General features: G+C 36.3%; 1 protein-coding gene across 2 annotated transcripts; it reads right to left on the reverse strand.

Moving 5' to 3' along the window:
• Window positions 1-739: 739 nt before the first annotated feature.
• On the reverse strand, window positions 740-19,051 carry EIF2S1 (eukaryotic translation initiation factor 2, subunit 1 alpha, 35kDa). 2 transcript variants are annotated; one of them, XM_012724671.1, is made up of 9 exons: window positions 18,871-19,051; window positions 18,186-18,231; window positions 15,186-15,427; window positions 11,405-11,484; window positions 9,661-9,812; window positions 5,169-5,275; window positions 4,332-4,429; window positions 3,501-3,644; window positions 740-2,745 (listed from the first exon to the last, which is right to left on the reverse strand). In XM_012724671.1, the coding sequence occupies exons 3-9, from the start codon at window positions 15,424-15,426 to the stop codon at window positions 2,620-2,622; spliced, it is 948 nt and encodes a 315-aa protein (XP_012580125.1). In that variant the 5' UTR covers window position 15,427; window positions 18,186-18,231; window positions 18,871-19,051; the 3' UTR covers window positions 740-2,619. The 2 variants fall into 2 exon arrangements, with proteins under 2 accessions (XP_012580125.1, XP_004681822.1); XM_004681765.2 differs by lacking the exon at window positions 18,186-18,231 and having other exon boundaries at window positions 18,871-19,048.
• Window positions 19,052-19,302: the final 251 nt, after the last annotated feature.

The raw sequence follows: 19,302 nt of genomic DNA on the forward strand, positions 1-19,302 counted from the left end.
GGTAATCTGAAGTAGTGAAAAGTCTGCATCATAATTTAAAAAACATTTTTATTATTTTCAAGTTCATACAGCATCTGGCACAAGTCACTGCTAGCATTCCTGCCAAGTACAAGTGCTTAGACTTCTTTTAGTGAATAGGTAAGATATGTAACTTACATTTAAGGGGAATAGATACTTTCCAAAGTGCTTAAGTAAAAATTTTAGCTTGAATTGTGTCTTCTTAATATTGCCTTGAATACCTAACCTAATGGATCAGGAATCCAAGCTAGTGAGGTTCTACTTTATTCCTTACATTGTAAGACTGTCTTTTAAAGCACCATTTTCCACTCAGCATTTCAAGGTCTAATGTCCCTGGAATTAAGTTTCCTTATTGCTTTTTGAGTATCAATAGACATTAACATAGACTTAGTCTGGACTCCAAATTGGCACAACTGCACCCCTCTGAGAGAGCAGAACCTTCACACGTTGGAAAGTAGTGACCTTCACTTCAAGGCAACTTAGGCAATACCTCTTACAAAAGTACTAGCACTTGAATTTTTAAAATCCTGTAGCATTTTAATTGTTCTTGATGTAAAAGAAGTTGGATCAACAACGTTTGAAAGTGTGGTAGCTGAGGAAACTGCTGCTTAGCATGACTTAGCATGACTGCACGTTTCCAGTGTTTTAAGGATTAGCCACAGATACTGGTCTTTTTTTTTTTTTTTGCTATAAAACAGGAACAGTGGTTTTGAATGGCTGGGTTTTTTTTTTTTTTTGTGATCATTTCAATGAGTAAGGATGAAACCCAAACAACAGCTAATTAGCTGACAACAACAGTCACAAATGTAGAGATGAAATTGTCTGTTATCAAGGAAGAGGCTTCGGTGGTTCGAGATCCAAGATTGGGGTTTGGTCAACCGTCTCAATCTGTTCCTGAAGTTATTTGGAGCGGGTGCAAGCCTCTCTGCAAGTGATACTTTTCAAGTGTTAAGTATACTTTTAAGTTTAGTTAATTCTCTTCATGGCATTAGTGAGGTATTGATTCTTTTCCTGCCAAATGTCAGATTTGCTAAATTGTGGTGGAACTGAAGGCCTGTATGGAATAGAATCACTCATCATGTGGGCCAACAATATTTCTCAACAATTATGGCTTTTGAAGTATTAAAAAAATCCAGTAAGCCAAATAAAAATTCCTTTCTCTTATTTACAACAAACATTTAAGGAGCACCTGTTATATTTTGATGACATTTTTGATGCTTTAAGTTTTTGGACCCTTCAAAAAGACAAAAGTGAAAATTGTGTGCCAATTTTGAGTACAGCCAAGATTCCCTCTAAATTCCCAGTTTGGGACCTACCTAGTAATCATAGCTCCCTCTTGGAGACTTTTGGATTTAAAAGCTAGCAGAGGCCACTAAATTAAACAGAGATACACCTTTACAAATGGCACCACCTGTCTTATCAACACACTCCTTTCTAGCCCCTTTTAGACAGTTAAATCTAGCTTTGGATTAACAAGAGTGAGTTAGTTTTATTCTCCTAAGTAGATAGATATCCTTATATGAAATTACTAAAATTTAATATATTTAATACCTCAGTTAGCCTAGAGGTTAAATTTTAAAGCAGAACAAAGGAACTTGACTTTTTAACACCCTGACTACTGCAACTGTTGACTTCAAACCATGTGTTTGTTATCTGTGGAATTTACCTTTGTGTATCTTTAAAACAATTATTTCCTAGAGCTAAAATAATGAAAACATGTAGAAAAATTGTAATTGTATTCAAAAAGATCCTTATTCTATTATTATAAAGAGAAGTGAAGCTCTAGGTGGCATCTAGTGAATAGTTTAAAGGAAAAAAATAGCAAATGTTGGATGGGAATACTTTAAAATAATTAAAGCAGCAAAAACCAAAACATAATTTACTAGCCTGAATCACAAACTCAAGACAAGCAGCTTAGTACAGTGTGATTATTTGTCCCTTATACCGGATGTTGTCATCAATCTCAACTAAGTAAAAGGCACACAACTAATATATCTTTAATTGCATTTTAAGGCTTTCCCCCCCTTAAAGTCAGCTTTAACCATTTTCTCTAACCCCTTTGAAAGGACCGGCTGCATTGATTCTTTTATCAGTAGTCCATATATTTCTACATCTAGAGTGAGATGAAGATAACAGAATTAGGGTAATAGTATTCATAATGCTTTCAACTGGTGACAAGAAGGAAGAAGCCTATAGTTAAATATCCCAGAAATTTATTTAATGTTTATTTGATACATTTTATATAGAAAGGTTCAGACTATTTGCTTTGGGTGCCCCTGGAAATCTCATGGAGGCACTAAACTACAAAGGGGTGCCAATCTGGAGACATCAGAAATGGAAATCACAGGCCCAATTTTATGATTTTTAAATATTTGTCTCTAGTAAAATCAAGCCACTCCCTCAAAAAGTGCTCAATGTGTTGGAGCTAATGTGTGAAAACAGCTGGCATTCAGGAGGGCATTTGGTCTGTTGAACATTTAAATACTTGGAAATAAAAAATATTCAGCTGTTAAGTTTTCAATACTGGAAAACTTTCAAGTCTAGGGTTTACAGCAAGAAGGGCTGTTCTGTATTCCTCAAACTGGACTCTGTTTTCCACAGTTAATCTTCAGCTTTGGCTTCCATTTCTTCTGCATCATCATCTCCATCCACTTCTGCATTCTCTCTCTCAAGCCTCTCCAGCTGCCTTGCAAGTTCAGTCTCATCTGTGTCTGTGACCACTTTGGGCTGTGGAAGCAGAGGCAAAATTTCAAAGCAATGCAGTTAAACAGCACACAATTCAATGTCAACTACTATTACTGCCCAGTATTTTTCTCTTAAACACTTTGCTTTTTGACAACTCTGCCACACATGTTCACTTTCAAGTGATGACACATCACTGATAAATTTCTTAACAAAAAATGTACAAGAACAAGAAATATAGAAGAAACGTGCATGCATTAAAGCAGAATACCATTTTCTGCTATTTTTACAAACTCAAAATGAAAATAATCTCAGTGACTACATCTTCCAATCCACAAAAAGGTCCTATGAAAATGCATCTTTTGGGTTTATTATACATTACTATTCCTTTCCACAGAAAACTTATGTATATAATGTTTATGAGGAAAATACAGATGACTCGTTTCTAAATCCTAAAATCAAATTTTTAAGTATTACACATTAAATTCTCATGATAGCTGATCACACATTTTCATTGTCTACTTATTTTCTCCTGGCAGTAGGTCTAGGGGAAGAGAAACTTAAAGCCGTAAGTTTTCATAGTCCTCAATAAACCATTTCACAACAGTTTTTTTATATACTGAAAAAAGTCCTTTTAGGAACCCACTAAGGCAATGGTTATTTTATGCTTAGCAGGGTCATAATCTCCAGTGTTATCTTTAAAACTAAAAGGTAGTGATGATGATTTTAGAATGTAAATCATTTAAATGATTTCATTTCTTAAAGACTTTAGAACAAGGCATAAACAGTACTGATCTTACCTCCATTTGCACATTGAAGACACCCCTCTTTTCCTCAATCTTCTCTTTAATAACAGCCATAGCCTGATTGAGGACAGAGAGGCCTTCAGTTCTCTCCAGGGTCGTTGTAGTCATCACATACCGAGGAGGAGCTATTAGATTAATCTATGGAAGAAAGACAACAACTTAATTATGAACGTACCTACAGTACACCTAACTACTGGGAACTTTGTTAATCTGCTGCCTTAAATAATCACCCCAAAGCTGAACAGGTCATCAATTTGAGGGGACTTGTTAATGAAACAAAAGCTAACTGGTTAAGTAAGTATCCTAACCCAGTAGTATAAACAATGCACTGCAATGCCAAATATGAAGAATTATGACTTCTGGGTGTCTAGTAGCTAAATTAATCCTAGACATCATCAGCATAACAGATAACCTGTCACCAACCAAACAAAAACTCCTATTTGGTCCTAAGACATTCTTCTAAGAGATTCTGAACAGCCACCATCCAGTTATTTTCATTACTAACCAATTATTCAGACCAAACTACTTAAAAGTTGTGTGAATATGAGAAAATACTTTCAAGACTCTGAGCATTATGGGCATATGACCTTTTTACTATAAAGGAGTTTTAGCATAGTTACCATTTGGCACTAAATACCAATAGAAACCCCACCCACTGTGACAGCAGCAGTAGCTACAACAAAAAGTCTATGCATTATTGTAAATATACCCTAGAAATAGCATCAAGAATAACTTTTCTTAACACGTGCTAAGAAATCAAAGCATAAAAAACATCTGACTTGTTAGGTGGCTGTTTCAGCAGGGAGGGAGAAACCGACTACTCACTTTGATGGGCATAGTTTCTGTAGAACAATTCAAACCTGCTCTCAGAGCTTCTTTTACAGCATCAATGCCTTCATAACCATAACAAGCCACTTCAATATCTGAAATTATAAAGAACTCAAACGTTTACACCAAAAATTCTCAAAAAAGGTTTGCTTCATAGAACTTTTACATAAATAAGTGTATACATATAATGGTGTTAATTTGTGTGTGTGTTTAAATATTAAAAAACTGGCACAACCTAAATGTTCTTTTAATAATGTACTAGTTTCTGTTAGTGTTTATCAGTGTATGCACTACTACCTGGTCATTAAAAAAAAATGAGAAGATTCCTGTGCTCTGCATGAAAGGGCAGCCAGGATACACCAAGTAGAAAAAACTAGTTGGAGAAATTTGCATAGTATTCCTTTTTTGTAAAAACAAAAATTAAATCTGAATATAAACAACATAATTCCTAAATACTAAATAGCACATGTGTGTAGGCAAAATGTTTTGACAAGAATGTATTACAAACAATGAACAAGTTAATTAGATAAATGGCAGGATAATCTAAGAATACTTTATAGCATATAGTAAAAATAAACATCCTCCCTCCCCCCCTTTTTTTTTTAGAAAAGGGCTAACTTAAGGTTAGCTGAACTCAAATCAGTTTTCACTTTTGTCAACTTAAATTTATGATTCAACAGAAGAAAAATACTGTAAGTTTTTCTGTTATGAAAACAAACTTAGAAAAACGTACAGATGCTGATGTAGCAACATATTTTTTGGTAAGGCTTATTATTTAACAACTTTCTCGATACATGCAAAATATCTTACATATCATTAAAAAAAATAATTTACCTGCTCGAATTTTGACAGCTTGTGGGGTCAAACGCCTATTAATATTGTTAATGAGTACTTCCCGTTCATCTTCATTCAAATCTAAACTATCCAAAATAGATGGATCTCTGATAAAAAACAAACAAACCCCCAAATCATAAAACAACAAAAGGTCAAGGTTACTTTACTGATAAATTCCAATTATTAAATAATTTAGAGCAAGCCCTTAGTAGCAGAATTAAATTCAAATCTTAGCTCTGCACTTTAATAAATAATGTGTCTCTGGGTCTTTCCAGATCTCAGTTTTTAAATGTGTACAATGAAGGAGAAATGAGTCCTGCAAATTATCACAGAATTTGGAATTAAATGAGGACAGCATGTGAAAAACTTAGGAGGTTATGACAAATAGGAAACATCCAATTAATTAGCAATCTGTCTAAAACAAGCAAGTTAAAATGTCTTCTAACATATTATCTCCTATTATCATTATTTCCATGTAACAGCGGCCCCTGCTTCAAGCCTTATGATCTAGTCTGGCAAAAGAACAACATGGGAGAAAATTTAAAAGAAAAGAGTGTGTCCCTGAGCTCCAGGACAGGGAAGTATTAGTTTCAGTTAGTGGGGTCAGGAAGGAGATCATGTATAAAGTGGTATTTCATCTAACTCTCCTAAGTCCCAAACCAGGGTCTTAGTCACTGGCATGGTTTACTTAACAAATGAAAAACAAAATAAAACCCACACAAACAAACAAAAAAACAAAGCTAAAAGACTGGTAGGATTTTTAATAAGCAAAAGAACAACTATTGGAAGAAAGGAAGTTATAATGCTTAAAAAAGCATGGATTAAGAAGTACAAGGCAAAAGAATATGGATGGAAAGAACTTTTGTTCAGCTAATGCTGCCTACAAAATGGTGAGAAGAGAAGCCAACAGGAAATGGGTAAATGCAATGAAGAAAGGCTTCACAGAATGAATACAAGGATCAACAAACATGAAAAGCTGTTAATTTCCCCCCAAATCAGTAGAATGTGATCTGGAACAAGATCCATTAGTTTGGCTTAAGGAAAAAAAAAAAAAAATTGAGATGTGTACCAAATGCTGGTGAGAATGCAAAGACAAAGAAACAATCCTACAACTGCTAGAGGGTATATAAATTGTAGGATCAATGTGTAGAGATTTTAGCAAAACTGGGTAAATCTAAAGATGCATATATTAACACTATGTATGACCCAACAATTCTATTCCTCGATATATACTTCAAAAAATCACAATGTATGAAGACATGTATGATGAGGGAGATTACTTAAATATCTCTAAACAGGGGAACAGAGAAAGTATATTCTCACAATGATAGACTACATTGAAAATAATGAGTGGCAGATATCTACCTAAAGGACACAAAAACAGTAATTCAAAATGACACCTTCACCCCTGTTTAATGCTACACTATTTACAATAGGGAAGATGTGGTACATATACACTATGGAATATTACTCAGTAATCAAAAAAAAAAAAAAAAAAAAAAGATGAACTCATGCCATTTGCGGCAACATGGATAGAGCTGGAAGGGATCATGCTTACTGAAAATAAGCCAGAAAGAAAAAGAAAAATACAAGATGGTTTTACTCATAGCAGGAGTGTAAGGGATCAGAGAAAAAATAAGCAATTTCAATAAAGTATAAATGAAAATCAACAAACAACTATAAGCTAGATAACATCTACGGGGGTGTAGAGGGGAACAGGATCAAAACTGGGGCGGGAAGAGCACACGGGACTATGGTAATGGCATAGGGGTGAAGTAGTAGTGGGAAGTCCACGAGTATTACAACCAAGATGAAAAAATGTACAAAATGAAGAACGGTGTAAAACATAGATATTATTTCATATTATATATATATATGTATATATATATAATATATATAAAAAAGATAATGAGTAATATAATTTATCACTTTGGAGAAATCCTGCTTAATAACAGCCTTATAATGACAGACACAAAAGCCATTTTACATGTACTTTACAGACACTGTAGTACAGACATGAAACAAAATGATGATTCATACTTTTTCCAGAATAGTGGTTACCACTGAAGTTTGTAGGAAAAAATGGCTGGGAAGGCTTAAACATTGGTTACAACTACCTCAGAAATTTTATTTCTTAATTAAAAGAAAAAAAATCACGAAGTACATGTAGCAAAATAAATGAATAAATAAATAAATAAATAAATAAGCATTAGTTAGACCTGGATAGCCACTACAGGACTGATGAGCAAAAGAAGAATGTTGCAGGAAAAACTAAAAAGTCAGGGCCAGATGATAACAGCAAGCCAAGTTGAAAGATGTACTTATTGAGGAGTGCAGGTTTAAAGTCAGAGAACAGGAATACCAAGCAGCATGTAACGATTAATAGTATAAACTCTGGGGGGAGCCAAAATACCTGGGTTTGAATCTTGGCTCTACCATTTGCTGTGTAAAATTAGAAAAATTATTTAATCTTTGTCTCAAATTCCTCATCTATAAGGACAACAGTAACACTTATACCAAAAGGTGCTGCGAGAATTATATAAAGGTTAATAATTAATATTATTTTTACCTTTCCCATGTGACTAGGATTGGGGTAGGCAGGGGGTATAGGTAAACTGGAAGAGATTTACAGTGGCTTGCTGCAGGATCTAAAAGAAGCACGTGCCATACACCCAACCATTTGAAGGGCTCAGGGGACCTATATCCCTTGGAAGCAATGGTTGAGAAAATAGCCTCAAGTTGACTCATGAGAATGCTTGAAGAACACTAACATTTAGAGAGGAGTGGAAGATGAAGAGTTATTTTAAGATTTATTTATTTACTGACCCTCCATGGTGGTACAGCGGGTTAAAGCACAGCACTAACGGCCCTCCCTGGTGGCGCAGCGGGTTAAAGCACTGCACTAAGAAGCTAAAGCCACTTCCGCATGAGTTCGATTCCCGCCTGCCCCGGAGGAGATCCACATGGCGTGGCAGACCTCTCCTGACCCGCCCGCTGCTCTCCTCAGCAGTGTACTTCCTAGATCTGCCTGTTCTGCTTTCTGCTCTGTCTCTGGTGAATCCTCTCACCCTCCGCATCTCTGGCCTGTACCCCAGTTCTGTACGAATAAATAAATAAATATATTAAAAAAAAAAAAAAGCACAGCACTAAGAAGCTAAAGCCACTTCAGCATGAGTTTGATCCCCACCCCGGAGATGATCCACTTTGTGGGTAAGGAGAAGTCTGCCATGCCATGTGGATCATCTCCTGGGCGGGGATCAAACTCATGCTGAAGTGGCTTTAGTGTATTAGTGCTGTGCTTTAAACCACTGCGCTACCAGGGACGGCCAAGATTAAGTTTTTTAAAAGAGACTTTTACGACAGAGAACCCAAGAGTCTTGGCAGTTGAAAGGAGAATATACCATGTTTGCTACACAATAGAGGGAAAGTTGAGAAGATTGTTTTTTAGTATAAGAGAGAAATCAAGAGTGTACCAGTAAAAGAAAAACTTAAAGAGATCCAGATCCCTGAGCAGTAGCTGGACAAAGGTGGTAGGATTAATTTAACAGGAGATATGAAACCCCAGTGTGACAGCAGAGGAAGTAATGACAAATGAGAGGGAGATAAGTTTGCTGAAATAGAGGAAGAAAACAGGTAATGGCTTCTATTTTCTTTATAAATTAGGCACAGAACATACCAACTAAATGAGAAGAGTATATAAGAGTGAGAAATTCCAAGTGTTGAATTGACCACGAGCAGAGAAGGTCCAGCTGAAGCTGGAGACCATGAATATGCAGCGACACCAACCTGCAAGACTGTGGCTTTTCCTAGCAGCAACCAGAACACTATAGTGCAGAGAAGACAGGAACATGGATCCAGGGCTGGATGTAACAGAAGGAAAAACAGAGCAAAGAGCTCATGATATCGGTAAGAAAGTTGTTGAAATGAAAGATCACAGTATATCTATGTTTAACAAGAAAACGCAGGGAAAGATGAAGAGATAGGAAGAAAATAAAGGTTTGATCAGAGCCTGACAGTAATTAAGATGGCACAGAGCAGGATGGACTACGGGAAGTAGACCAGGAGGCTGTGTTAGAAGACCAGAATGTTGAAGTAAAGGTTATGGAAGGCAGGGCACATCCTGCTGAGATTAAGGCCAGGGTAAACCAACGTGGAAAACTGGCTTGAGGGGTGTCGACTGAATTCAAGGAACTGAGGTAGACAAGAAAGATGAGGCATCTACGTTGGCCTGAAGTCACCTAGGACAATACCAAGGTAGAAAAGAAAAGTATGTAAGGGAGCAGTGTGAGATGAGACCATTTAGTTTAAGAAAACATAATTATATAGGATTGGCTAATCTCATGGGTTTTTTTGATAGTGAAATATTCTAATCTAAGTTTGGGAAGGACTTATACATGGATGCAGTGTTTTTAAATGTCAGGATCTCAGCATGTGTGCTAGACCCAGCAGTTCTGATATCAAGGTAGAAGCAGAGCCAAGAAGGGATTCTTACGAGACAGCATGCTTAAATGCATCATAGGCACCATATCCAGGCCTTTTGTACTTGTCATCAAAGACCCAGGCGGTCCTCTGGAACAGGCTTTCCAGCTGCTCATCCTTGGTGTACTCTAACACCTCAGCAACATGACGAAGAATGCTATAAACCTACAAACAAAATAAAGGGGTGAACAACTCAAAGGCAAGAGATTTATAGAAAACTAGGTATTTTACATTTTAGTAGACAGTACATAAAAACAAACTGGTTAGTTTTACTACAATATTTACTCAACAAAAGACTGCCATACCACATACTCTTTCTCCAAAGAGAAATATCTTCTTTCCCATGATAATTAACTTAAAGTCACAACAAATAGTTACAAAAAAAAATATAGAATCTAATCAATCTAGTCTAAACAAGATCAAATCTTGACTGTGGGATAAATTAACCTATCTGAATGTTTCCTTACCTGGAAAAGGGAGATGCTAGTATCTCTCCTTACTTACTTTACATACCACACACACATATATTTGATAAATGGAAAACAAAACATGATACAAATTCCATTTTATAAATGTAAGGTATGATTACTAACTTTCGTATGAGACAGAGATTTTAATAATCACTTTGCTCAGTTATTATTCAACCCTATCCACTTCCACCCACAGCTGCGAAGCTCTTTTTCTACTCTCCTTAAAACAAAGGGGATTAAAAGAGAAAGACTATAAGGAGGTTCTTGTGTTCATTACACATGAAATCTGAAGAAAGGTACTAACACTGGTATTTCATTCTGTCATCTGATTTTGACAATATGATAGGGGAATGAAACAAAACGAAGTTTCCTATAGCAAATATGGATCGTTAAACTTGTTGTGACTTGAGATCCTACATTCTCATCAGCAGTTATGTGCACACCACACTGCAGTTAATGAATTAGTAAAACAAAGGGAAAGATCAAATGGTTTATCTTGTTTAAAGATAAACAAATCATGGTTAGATTTTTATTCTTTTTACTAGAGTTAATAAACACGATTTTAAAAATCTCTTCATTTGAATAGTTTTCATGGCATTTTATGTTGAGTACAGGAATCTAAGATATATTGCAGAAAAGAGCAAAGGACACAAAAGAGCAAAGAAAAGAAAACCATGGAAATAGTGCCATTAAGAATCAAGAATCTAGGAAATAAAGGATAATGTAAAAAGGACAAGAGAACAGAAAAAGAGAGAACATGAAGAAATGATTCTTGCTACATTAGTGCTTATTGTGGATAAGTGAACACAGCAAAAAATAGTAATGCAGATAACAAACTGGGGGTGGGATGGTGATAAGGAAAGAGGGAGGACTTACCTTCCTGGATTCGGATTATTTTGCATACCCATTCTCATTCTCAACATATACCTGTTGTTTTTTTCTGGGACCTTTATCCCAGAACAGGGTCGAAAGCCAAGAACTATATATTGTCAAATCAGGTGACGTTACCCATATTTAACTTAATCCAAAATAGCTTAAACACTAACATCTTGCAGTGATTTGTGAATATTAAATAAGCAATACTTTTACTAACTACATGAGATTAAAAACTCTTTATTCATACTCTTCTAAAATTAAGCTCTCAAATTATGATACAAAATTGGAAACAGGAATAAAGAATCACAGAAAATGTAAGGTTTTATTTTTTATTTTTCTGTCAGGAATATAACATACTTATTAAACACATCCATCCAATAGTGGATTAATATGACTCAAAAATCTACTTACTGTTTTGGACTTGGTGAATTTATCTTCACACTTGATTGCTTCCTCTGGAGAAACTCTTCTTTTTGACAAATCAATATATCCTGTGCAAGAAAAATTTTATAAAAATGATCTGTCTGGGTGCTAGCAAAATGCAACAAATTTGGCTGGGATACTTACATTTATTCCCCATTAAAATCCCATAAAAAGTGTATCACAGAGGAAATACAAAATGAGGTTTTTGTTTTTAGAAAGTGCATTTTTATTACCATGTAATTGTGTGTCTCCATGAACCTCTTGAGGAACTAATAATTTTAGTTATACACATGAATGTTAGCCAAAACATTCTGCATTTGTTTACTTGGCATCTATTGATCAAAGGGTCTACTGCATTTTAATAATGCAATTGTATTCTCTGATATTTGGATCATAGGGGACTATTCACTCTACTCCTCCTTTTCCAGACCAGTCTATTCACAGAAACAGAAAAGGGCTTACCTGGAGCAGCCTTCATACACGAACTAACCAATTAAGAGCTCACAAGTCCGACCATCTCATTAAACTCTCACACCAAGCAATACTGCCTCTGCCCAAAATCAAGCCAGAGCCAGGTATCAGATAGCCCCGATGCCTCAACCCTATCAAAACTATGTAGCCTTAACAAGTCTACAATGCTTACCCTGATATGCCTTGCTTTTCCTGTGGAAACCTCAGTTAGGGCTCTGGCTTAGGATTTCTCCTTGATCTTTCTGCCTCTTGACTAAGTGTTATTTTCAGTGGCTCTGAGTGGCATGGTGCGTCCCCATCTACTGGGAAACTTAGCAAAAATTTTCTTTCAATGACACTGGTCTATCCGTATCATCTTTCACCCACTTCCATACGTTAAAACTCCCAGGGCAGACAACGAGACAAGCAGTTATACAGACTCTAGTTTAACAGGCACTTTCCTTCAGTGCGTTAAAGACGTCATTTAAATGCTCTGATCCCCACTATTTCCATTAAGAATGCCACAGTAATTTGTATTACTGTTCCCCTGTAAATAATCTGTCATTTCCTCTGGCTAAGTTCAAAATTTTCTTTATCTTTGTCTTTTGTTTGATGTGCTTACATGCAGTCTTAGTAGTAATATTTAACCTGCTTGAGGTTTACTGAGCTTCTCCGATTTGCGTTATTTTTTTTCAGCAAATACAGGAAAGTTTTGGCCACAATTTCTTCTCTTGAACAGAGCTCTTCATATTTGATAGATTGTTTCCTCCTCATTATTCATTTCAATGAACTAAAACCCAAATTTTAGTGAATCTTCTGTAATTCTCAACTGGTTGTTAACCCATGCAGTGAAATTTTTAGACATATTTTTTTAAGTTCTAGAATTTACATTTATTTCTTTGGGAGAATTTCTAATTTCTCTATTAAGATTTTACGTTGTTCATTCACTGCAAGCATATGCTCCTAATATACTAAAGCACTTATTTTAAAATCCTTATCTGTGAATTCCAATATGAGGGTCACCTCTAGGTCATCCTAGAGGTGGGTCTTATTTTCCTGTTTCTTCAAATGCTACAATTTTGGATTGTATCCTGGACACTGTTAATGATGACATGAGACTCTGAGTTCTTTTAAAGATACTGATATTTTGGTATAGTTGTTAACTTGCTTGAATTTCTAACTATGGGCTGTGTTTTCCCAGGTGAAAAGCAACTGAAATTTGTTCAGATTTTTTCACCCTGTTGGCTGTTTACAGTCGACCAGGTGATTTGTGGTTCAAGGATGAACCAGAGTTGAATGGAATTTATATGTAAACTTTGGGGCTGTTCTTTCTCCAATTCCTGGAAATACTTTCTATATGTTATGGTTGTCCATAACTCTCATCTCTGGTTCTCAAGCTATTTAATTTACTAGGTTAATTCTTATTGAACTCTAAAATTCTGCTTTCCTGTCTGTACTCAGACAAAAAGGTGTAAAACTTATCAGGGTAGTTCCCTTTTTCTAAATATCAATATGCCTTCAGTTTTGGATTGCTTTTGGTTGTTCCCATAGTTTTTAGACAATTAAAAAATATCTATACAGGATTTAGAGCAGTTATGTTGAAAGTTTTATCAGGGTCTACCTTTTACTATCAGAAATGGATCTCTTTATAGGATTTTCTGCACTTTGCTTTAATCACCCCTTAGCAATGAGTTCTTTCCATATCAAAATACTCATCTTATTCTATATAAAGTTGCAATGCAGAGTCAAATTTATTTAACCATGGTTTTGATTGTTTTTGATTAATACTGTATAAACAATGCCATGAAAATATTTTTGTATCTATTGTACCTATATAAGCATAATTACAGTCAAAAATATATCTGATTCCTCTTCACACATATATATATTTTTTAATATCTTCATTTTTTTATTAAAAGGTTTATTTTTACATCATTGTGCACATTTTTTTTCCATCTCAATTGTCTTTTCACATATATTTTATGTAACAGAAAAAATAACTACAAGGTAGGATATTCTAGGCCCTGCTGGGACAGTGACATGAAGATTTACATGAAAATAAGGCACAGTCTCAGTATTCATATAGCTTAGTAATTGGGGTAGGCTACACATAAGTGATATAAAAAAATTTAGAATAATCAAAGTGCTAAGCTGTAGTCACTACCTAAGGAATAATGTAAGATATTGTTCATCATTTAAGCATATAATCAGAAAATAAATGCCAGTTATGGATCAACTAGATTGGGAGAGACAATTAAAAAAGACAAATGTAATTAATGTGCTTGTTTTTTGAGTAAGATGGTAAACTATATGAAACTATAGTGAGATGGCTGAAACCAATAAAAGTCTGTTGAAACTCAAACCCACTTAATGTATATTTGTATACTGTGTTTAGAAAACAATGTGTTCACAATGGTAAAGATTCACATGAGGCCCAGAAAAAAAGGTAGTTAATGATTGAAAAATGAATCTTCATTTAACACTATCTGAAAGATCACACAGGAACTGGGCGTCATAAGCTTTCTGATTACCAAAGAGACATATAATACTGGGCTTTACATCCTTATACTCTAAGGAGTATATATTTCAAAGCAATATAAACTATTCCTAAAATACACTTATTTTTGGCTCATTTCCATCCTTGTCCAATACAATCTAACCACTTTTGCTTTAAATCAAGAAAAAAGTATCCAACAAATATAAAATGACTAGTACTGTGGTTTACCTGTCTCTCCTAACTTTGGCAACTATGAGTCCATTATCAAGATGTTAATAACCTGAGGATAAAATTCAAGTTATCTAACAACAAAAACTAGCCCTGGAATGAACATGCATACCTTGTTTTATTGAGCCTCAAAAAATACTAGCTTTGTTTTTAAAACAAACTGAAAGCTTGTGGCAGCTCTGATTAGGAAGTCTGCTGTGCCATTTCCCACAGTGTATGTTCACTTGTTTCTGGCATAGTGTAGTTATGGTATACACATTCTTTTTTTAGACATAAAGCTATCATACAGAGACTTCAGTATAGTATAAATGTAACTTTTGTATGTACTAGGAAATAAAATTCATGTGACCTGCTTAATTTCATTATTTGCAAAATCTCCAAGATAGGTTTGCACTAATTAAATCACTTCTAACATAAGGTCTTGCTTAGATAGTGAATTGGAATTCTTTCCAGACAACTTTGTATGGGAAAAAAATTAAGTATAAGAGGTGATTATCCACCCCCCCCTTTATTTGCAATGGGTATTTACAAATACTTATTTTTAAATAAAATATTTTCAATCTAAGTTTATATTTAGGTATTTTTCTCACTTACCTTTTTCTTTGTCCACTCTAATGACAACCACACATTCGTTCCTACCAATTCGGATGAGTTTGTTTATAGAACGGATTCGCCTTCTGGATAACTCACTAAGAAGAATCATGCCTTCGATATTGTTGTATTCCAGCAAGCTAACATAAGCCCCCATTTCAGCAATCGACCTGACATTCACCATCACTACATCTTCCACCTCAGGAAACTTGTGTTGATAAAATCTACAACTTAGACCCGGCATTCTGCAATTTAAACAAAAGAACCAAGTAAATGTTCAGTTAAGGTAAAAATAAAGAAATGTCAACTTTCCACTGAGAAAAGTTATTAGTCTGTTCACCTTTTAAAATTTCTTAAATGGTACCAGAAGACAAATAGATGTTCAGGAACCAAGATTTTATTTTTATTTTGCTCTACAGTTTTGTAAGGCTTGTGTAATTCTGACATTAGTTTCAGAGGTGTCATAAAAAATAATCACCATCTGTAAAGTACTCTGAGACATAAAGATTAAAGGTACACATGAAGAGTAAAATACTATTTTAAAACCACCACTTTAAGAAGTAAATGATGGGAAGCATCACTACTACAACAAACTTACCAGCAAAACTAAAGCTACTCTTTCTCCAAGTCAGCTAAGGTTGTAAATGCTATCATCCATTCCATAAAGAGAAGAATCTGACTTATACCAAAATACATACCTTCCATCATGTTACAACCAAAACTACAGTATCACATACCAAGACAAAGCTCAATTACAAAAACCAAAATGTACTCTCTCCACTTTTTTACTCTTTAAAGTTAATTCATATTACCACAATTTCTAGTTTTATTCATTACTCCTAGTCTTTTTTGTTGAATGGGTTGGCCCAATCCAGAACAGCTTTACAGATCTCCAATTGCTTTGCAGTTTGTCTCTTTTGACCTCCAAGCTAACCTGTTCCCTTTGATCCACCCAATCTACTTCCAGCATCACTCCTTTTATGACCCACAAGCCTAAATCAGACCATAAGAAGTATATTTTTAAAAGGAAGTTTTCAAACTAAATCATAGTTGATGATTTTCATAACCTTAACTAATTTACTAGTGTAAATTTCAGACAGACAGTAAAAGCTAATGGCCTACGAAAACATTTGTGATAACACATGAAATGGCTGATCTTTTCCTTATTAACTGGAAGTAAAACTGCCATTACTTGGTCTGCGAGAGAGAACATCACATCCCACTCAGAACATCAGAGTCTGTGGCAGATTGTCCGCACCCCCACATACATATCTTTCCAGTGGTTTCCCACTGATATATACACTTTTGTGGTCCCATATGACCTGGCCACTCCCTCTCACCTAGCGCTTGAACAAACGACTGTTCTGTCATATACTGCTATGACACGTTAAGAGTCCAATCTGAACCTCTGATGTTTGGACCCACAGTCTGTATTTTTGTCCATCAAGCTTCATTTCCTCTCATATTACTGGTAAATACATCACAAATAGAAACATCTTAAACAAAAGACATATTAGTATATATTGTCAGTGCTGCAAACGATTAGTGCACTGCAGACTACTGCAGTGTTACAGATTAGTGTAAACGCTCATCTTATTTAACAAAAACATAGAAGCAACATTACTAATAATGACATTCTTTCATAGTTTGACAACATGAGGATTAAGCAAATAAAGGGAAGTAGATAGTCAATGGCTAGAACTACCCACCAAGAAACAGCTCAGGTGGTTGTTTCATTTTTAAAAAGGGCTTTTTCCCCTCCCTTTTAACTGTTGTAAGATATCCCATGTGTAAAGCATTAAAACTTGAGTGCTAAAAAAGTTATTTGACCCTAAGTTCTCAAGTTAGGCAAGTAGCACAACTTTGGGAATAGCTCAAAAGTTGGGCTTGTCTCTGTTCTATTCAACTAATCTGTTGCTGTGTAACAAAGGTATTCCCATGGAACTATAGTTTCTAGTCTGAGCCACCTAAACCACAGGTTTGTGAAATATCAAGTGAGATAAGATATATGTGAAAATAGGTGGAAAGTGTAATGTGCTATACAAGTATCAGATGTATGAAAAGGTTAAGGTGGCAATATTCCCGTTTTGTAATATAATTAATTAAAATGCTATCATTGCAAGTACTAAGCATTACTGACTAAGCACTACTGATAAACAAGAATTTTACCTAACAAATTTCAGAATGGGAAACAAACTAGGAAATAATAATTGCAATATAAGGTACAGTGAAAGGAGTACAATGAAGCAAACAACAGGAAACCAAGGAACAGAAATGTTAAATGATTTCCTCAAGGACAAATGCTTCACACATTCTAGAATTGGAGCTAAAACCAAGTCCCTGATGTTAAATCCAGTGTTATTAGTTGACAGAGCCTGAGTCGTCAGAGTACATGTACAGAATACAGCATGTATTCACTGGTAAAGAATATCCATCTTTCAAAACATATTACCTGAACTCCCAGAGAATTTAAAATACCCTATACCATCACCAGTTTTGCCTGGCTAAATGGTTGGCAAGGCTCCCTACTAACTGAGAATATAGTCATCACCTATGTATATAGGAAGTCTACATTTCTTCCGCGTGATAGAGATAACTGATGCTAATTCTAACTCAGCTATAATGCTTAACTGGCTATGCTCTAACAATGCTAGTTTTTAGCACTGAAGTGCACACAAATAAAGCTTTAAAACTATTTCCCTGTAATTGAAACAAGAAGCACCAAGCTCTACAAATATCACTGTTTTGTTAAAAACCTTTTGAGAATCACTGTCATTTGTCATCAGCTGAACTAAAAATAAGCGGTTAAATTCTACATATGTAATTCCCAAACAGATGACACACACACAGTTACAAGTTTTTCTCCCTGAAAGGCAATTTCAATCGGGAGGACAAAAAATAAGACTGAGATACACTGTTTCTCAGTTTGGGGGATAATAAAAGGACGTCGGGCTGAATACGTATTTAACCCTCGAGTTTCCTTCTGCTTTTTGCCAGGCTTACCTAGAAGACCACGATGTGCAAATTCACAGTTCTAGTCTCACGGGTGCTGAAACACAGCAGACCGATACTAAAGTCAATAAACTCTTCAGCAGTAATGTCAATCAGTGACAGTCTACAGAATTCAGCACAACTCGAACGGTCAGTTAAAACGAGCTTCGGTTGTGCAACTTCAATTATCAGATGAGTAAACTATTCTTGGACCCTTTTCAACCCAGCTTTTTTCAACACTGCGGCCCATCCCACCGTCCCTCGAAGTGTTTCCGTCTGCTTTCCACTGAGAGGCAGTGTTGGCTGGGACGGGAAGGACGGATTCTCAGGCCTTGAAAAACCAAGAGCCCGGCGTCCTGGGGGGTTGGGGGGGTGTCAGGGCGTTCTCCCGACGTCGCCCCACCTCGCGGCATCCCGACTTTAAGCATACTGAAGCGGCATTACGGACACTCGATCCACTTTCCGTCACGAGAGTCCTCGTACAATGACACCTCTCCAACACCGGAAGGCCGACACGGAACCGGCGAGCAGGCCCAGCACACGGCCGGGAGAAGGCGACGGTGGTGTCCAGGCTCTTCCCGCGCAGAAAAGGGAAAGGGAGGGGTGTCTGCCCCGGGCCTACCCTCTCTCGACCACCCATGTCCCTGGACGCAACCACGGTGAGTTCAGGGAGAAAGCGAGGTAGGGGACCAGTCACCTGAGGTATGTGTGTGGATCCCGCACCAAGGTCCTCCGTCGCTCACTTTAATCCAAGAGATCAGATGTGATCCACCCGCAAGAGCCGCCGAGCCTCTGCAGCGTGCGCTTCGTTAGACCCCACGGCGCATGCGGAACCACCTCGCATCACGCAAGCGCCAACAGAGTAGGGGCCTCTCTTCGTCACTGACCATAGAGTCTAGGTCCTCCGAAAATAGGAAGAACATGGATCATAGGAGAATCCCAAAAGTACGTTTCCGCCCTAAATTTTTTACTACGTAACCTCAAAGCGAAGAAGAGGTGGGAATCTGATTCCTCGGCCATGAGTAATGAATCTTCTCTCAAAGCTTCAGTCCACCATGAGGGGGCGCTGTGACCAAAGGTGAAAAGTAGAGGAAGAGAAGGCGTATGCTCTTCTGTCCTTTCGCTCTGC

This window comes from Condylura cristata, unplaced genomic scaffold (assembly GCF_000260355.1).
Source record: "Condylura cristata isolate star-nosed mole 26May11 unplaced genomic scaffold, ConCri1.0 scaffold00013, whole genome shotgun sequence".
NCBI lineage: Eukaryota > Metazoa > Chordata > Mammalia > Eulipotyphla > Talpidae > Condylura > Condylura cristata.

Coding starts and splice junctions, on each gene's coding strand:
- EIF2S1 (XM_012724671.1), bottom strand. CDS start 15,426: ATGCCGGGTCTAAGTTGTAGATTTTATCAACACAAGTTTCCTGAGGTG. Junction 11,485..15,185: donor TAGAGTGGACAAAGAAAAAG/GTAAGTGAGAAA, acceptor TTTCTTGCACAG/GATATATTGATTTGTCAAAA. Junction 4,430..5,168: donor AGCTGTCAAAATTCGAGCAG/GTAAATTATTTT, acceptor TTATAATTTCAG/ATATTGAAGTGGCTTGTTAT.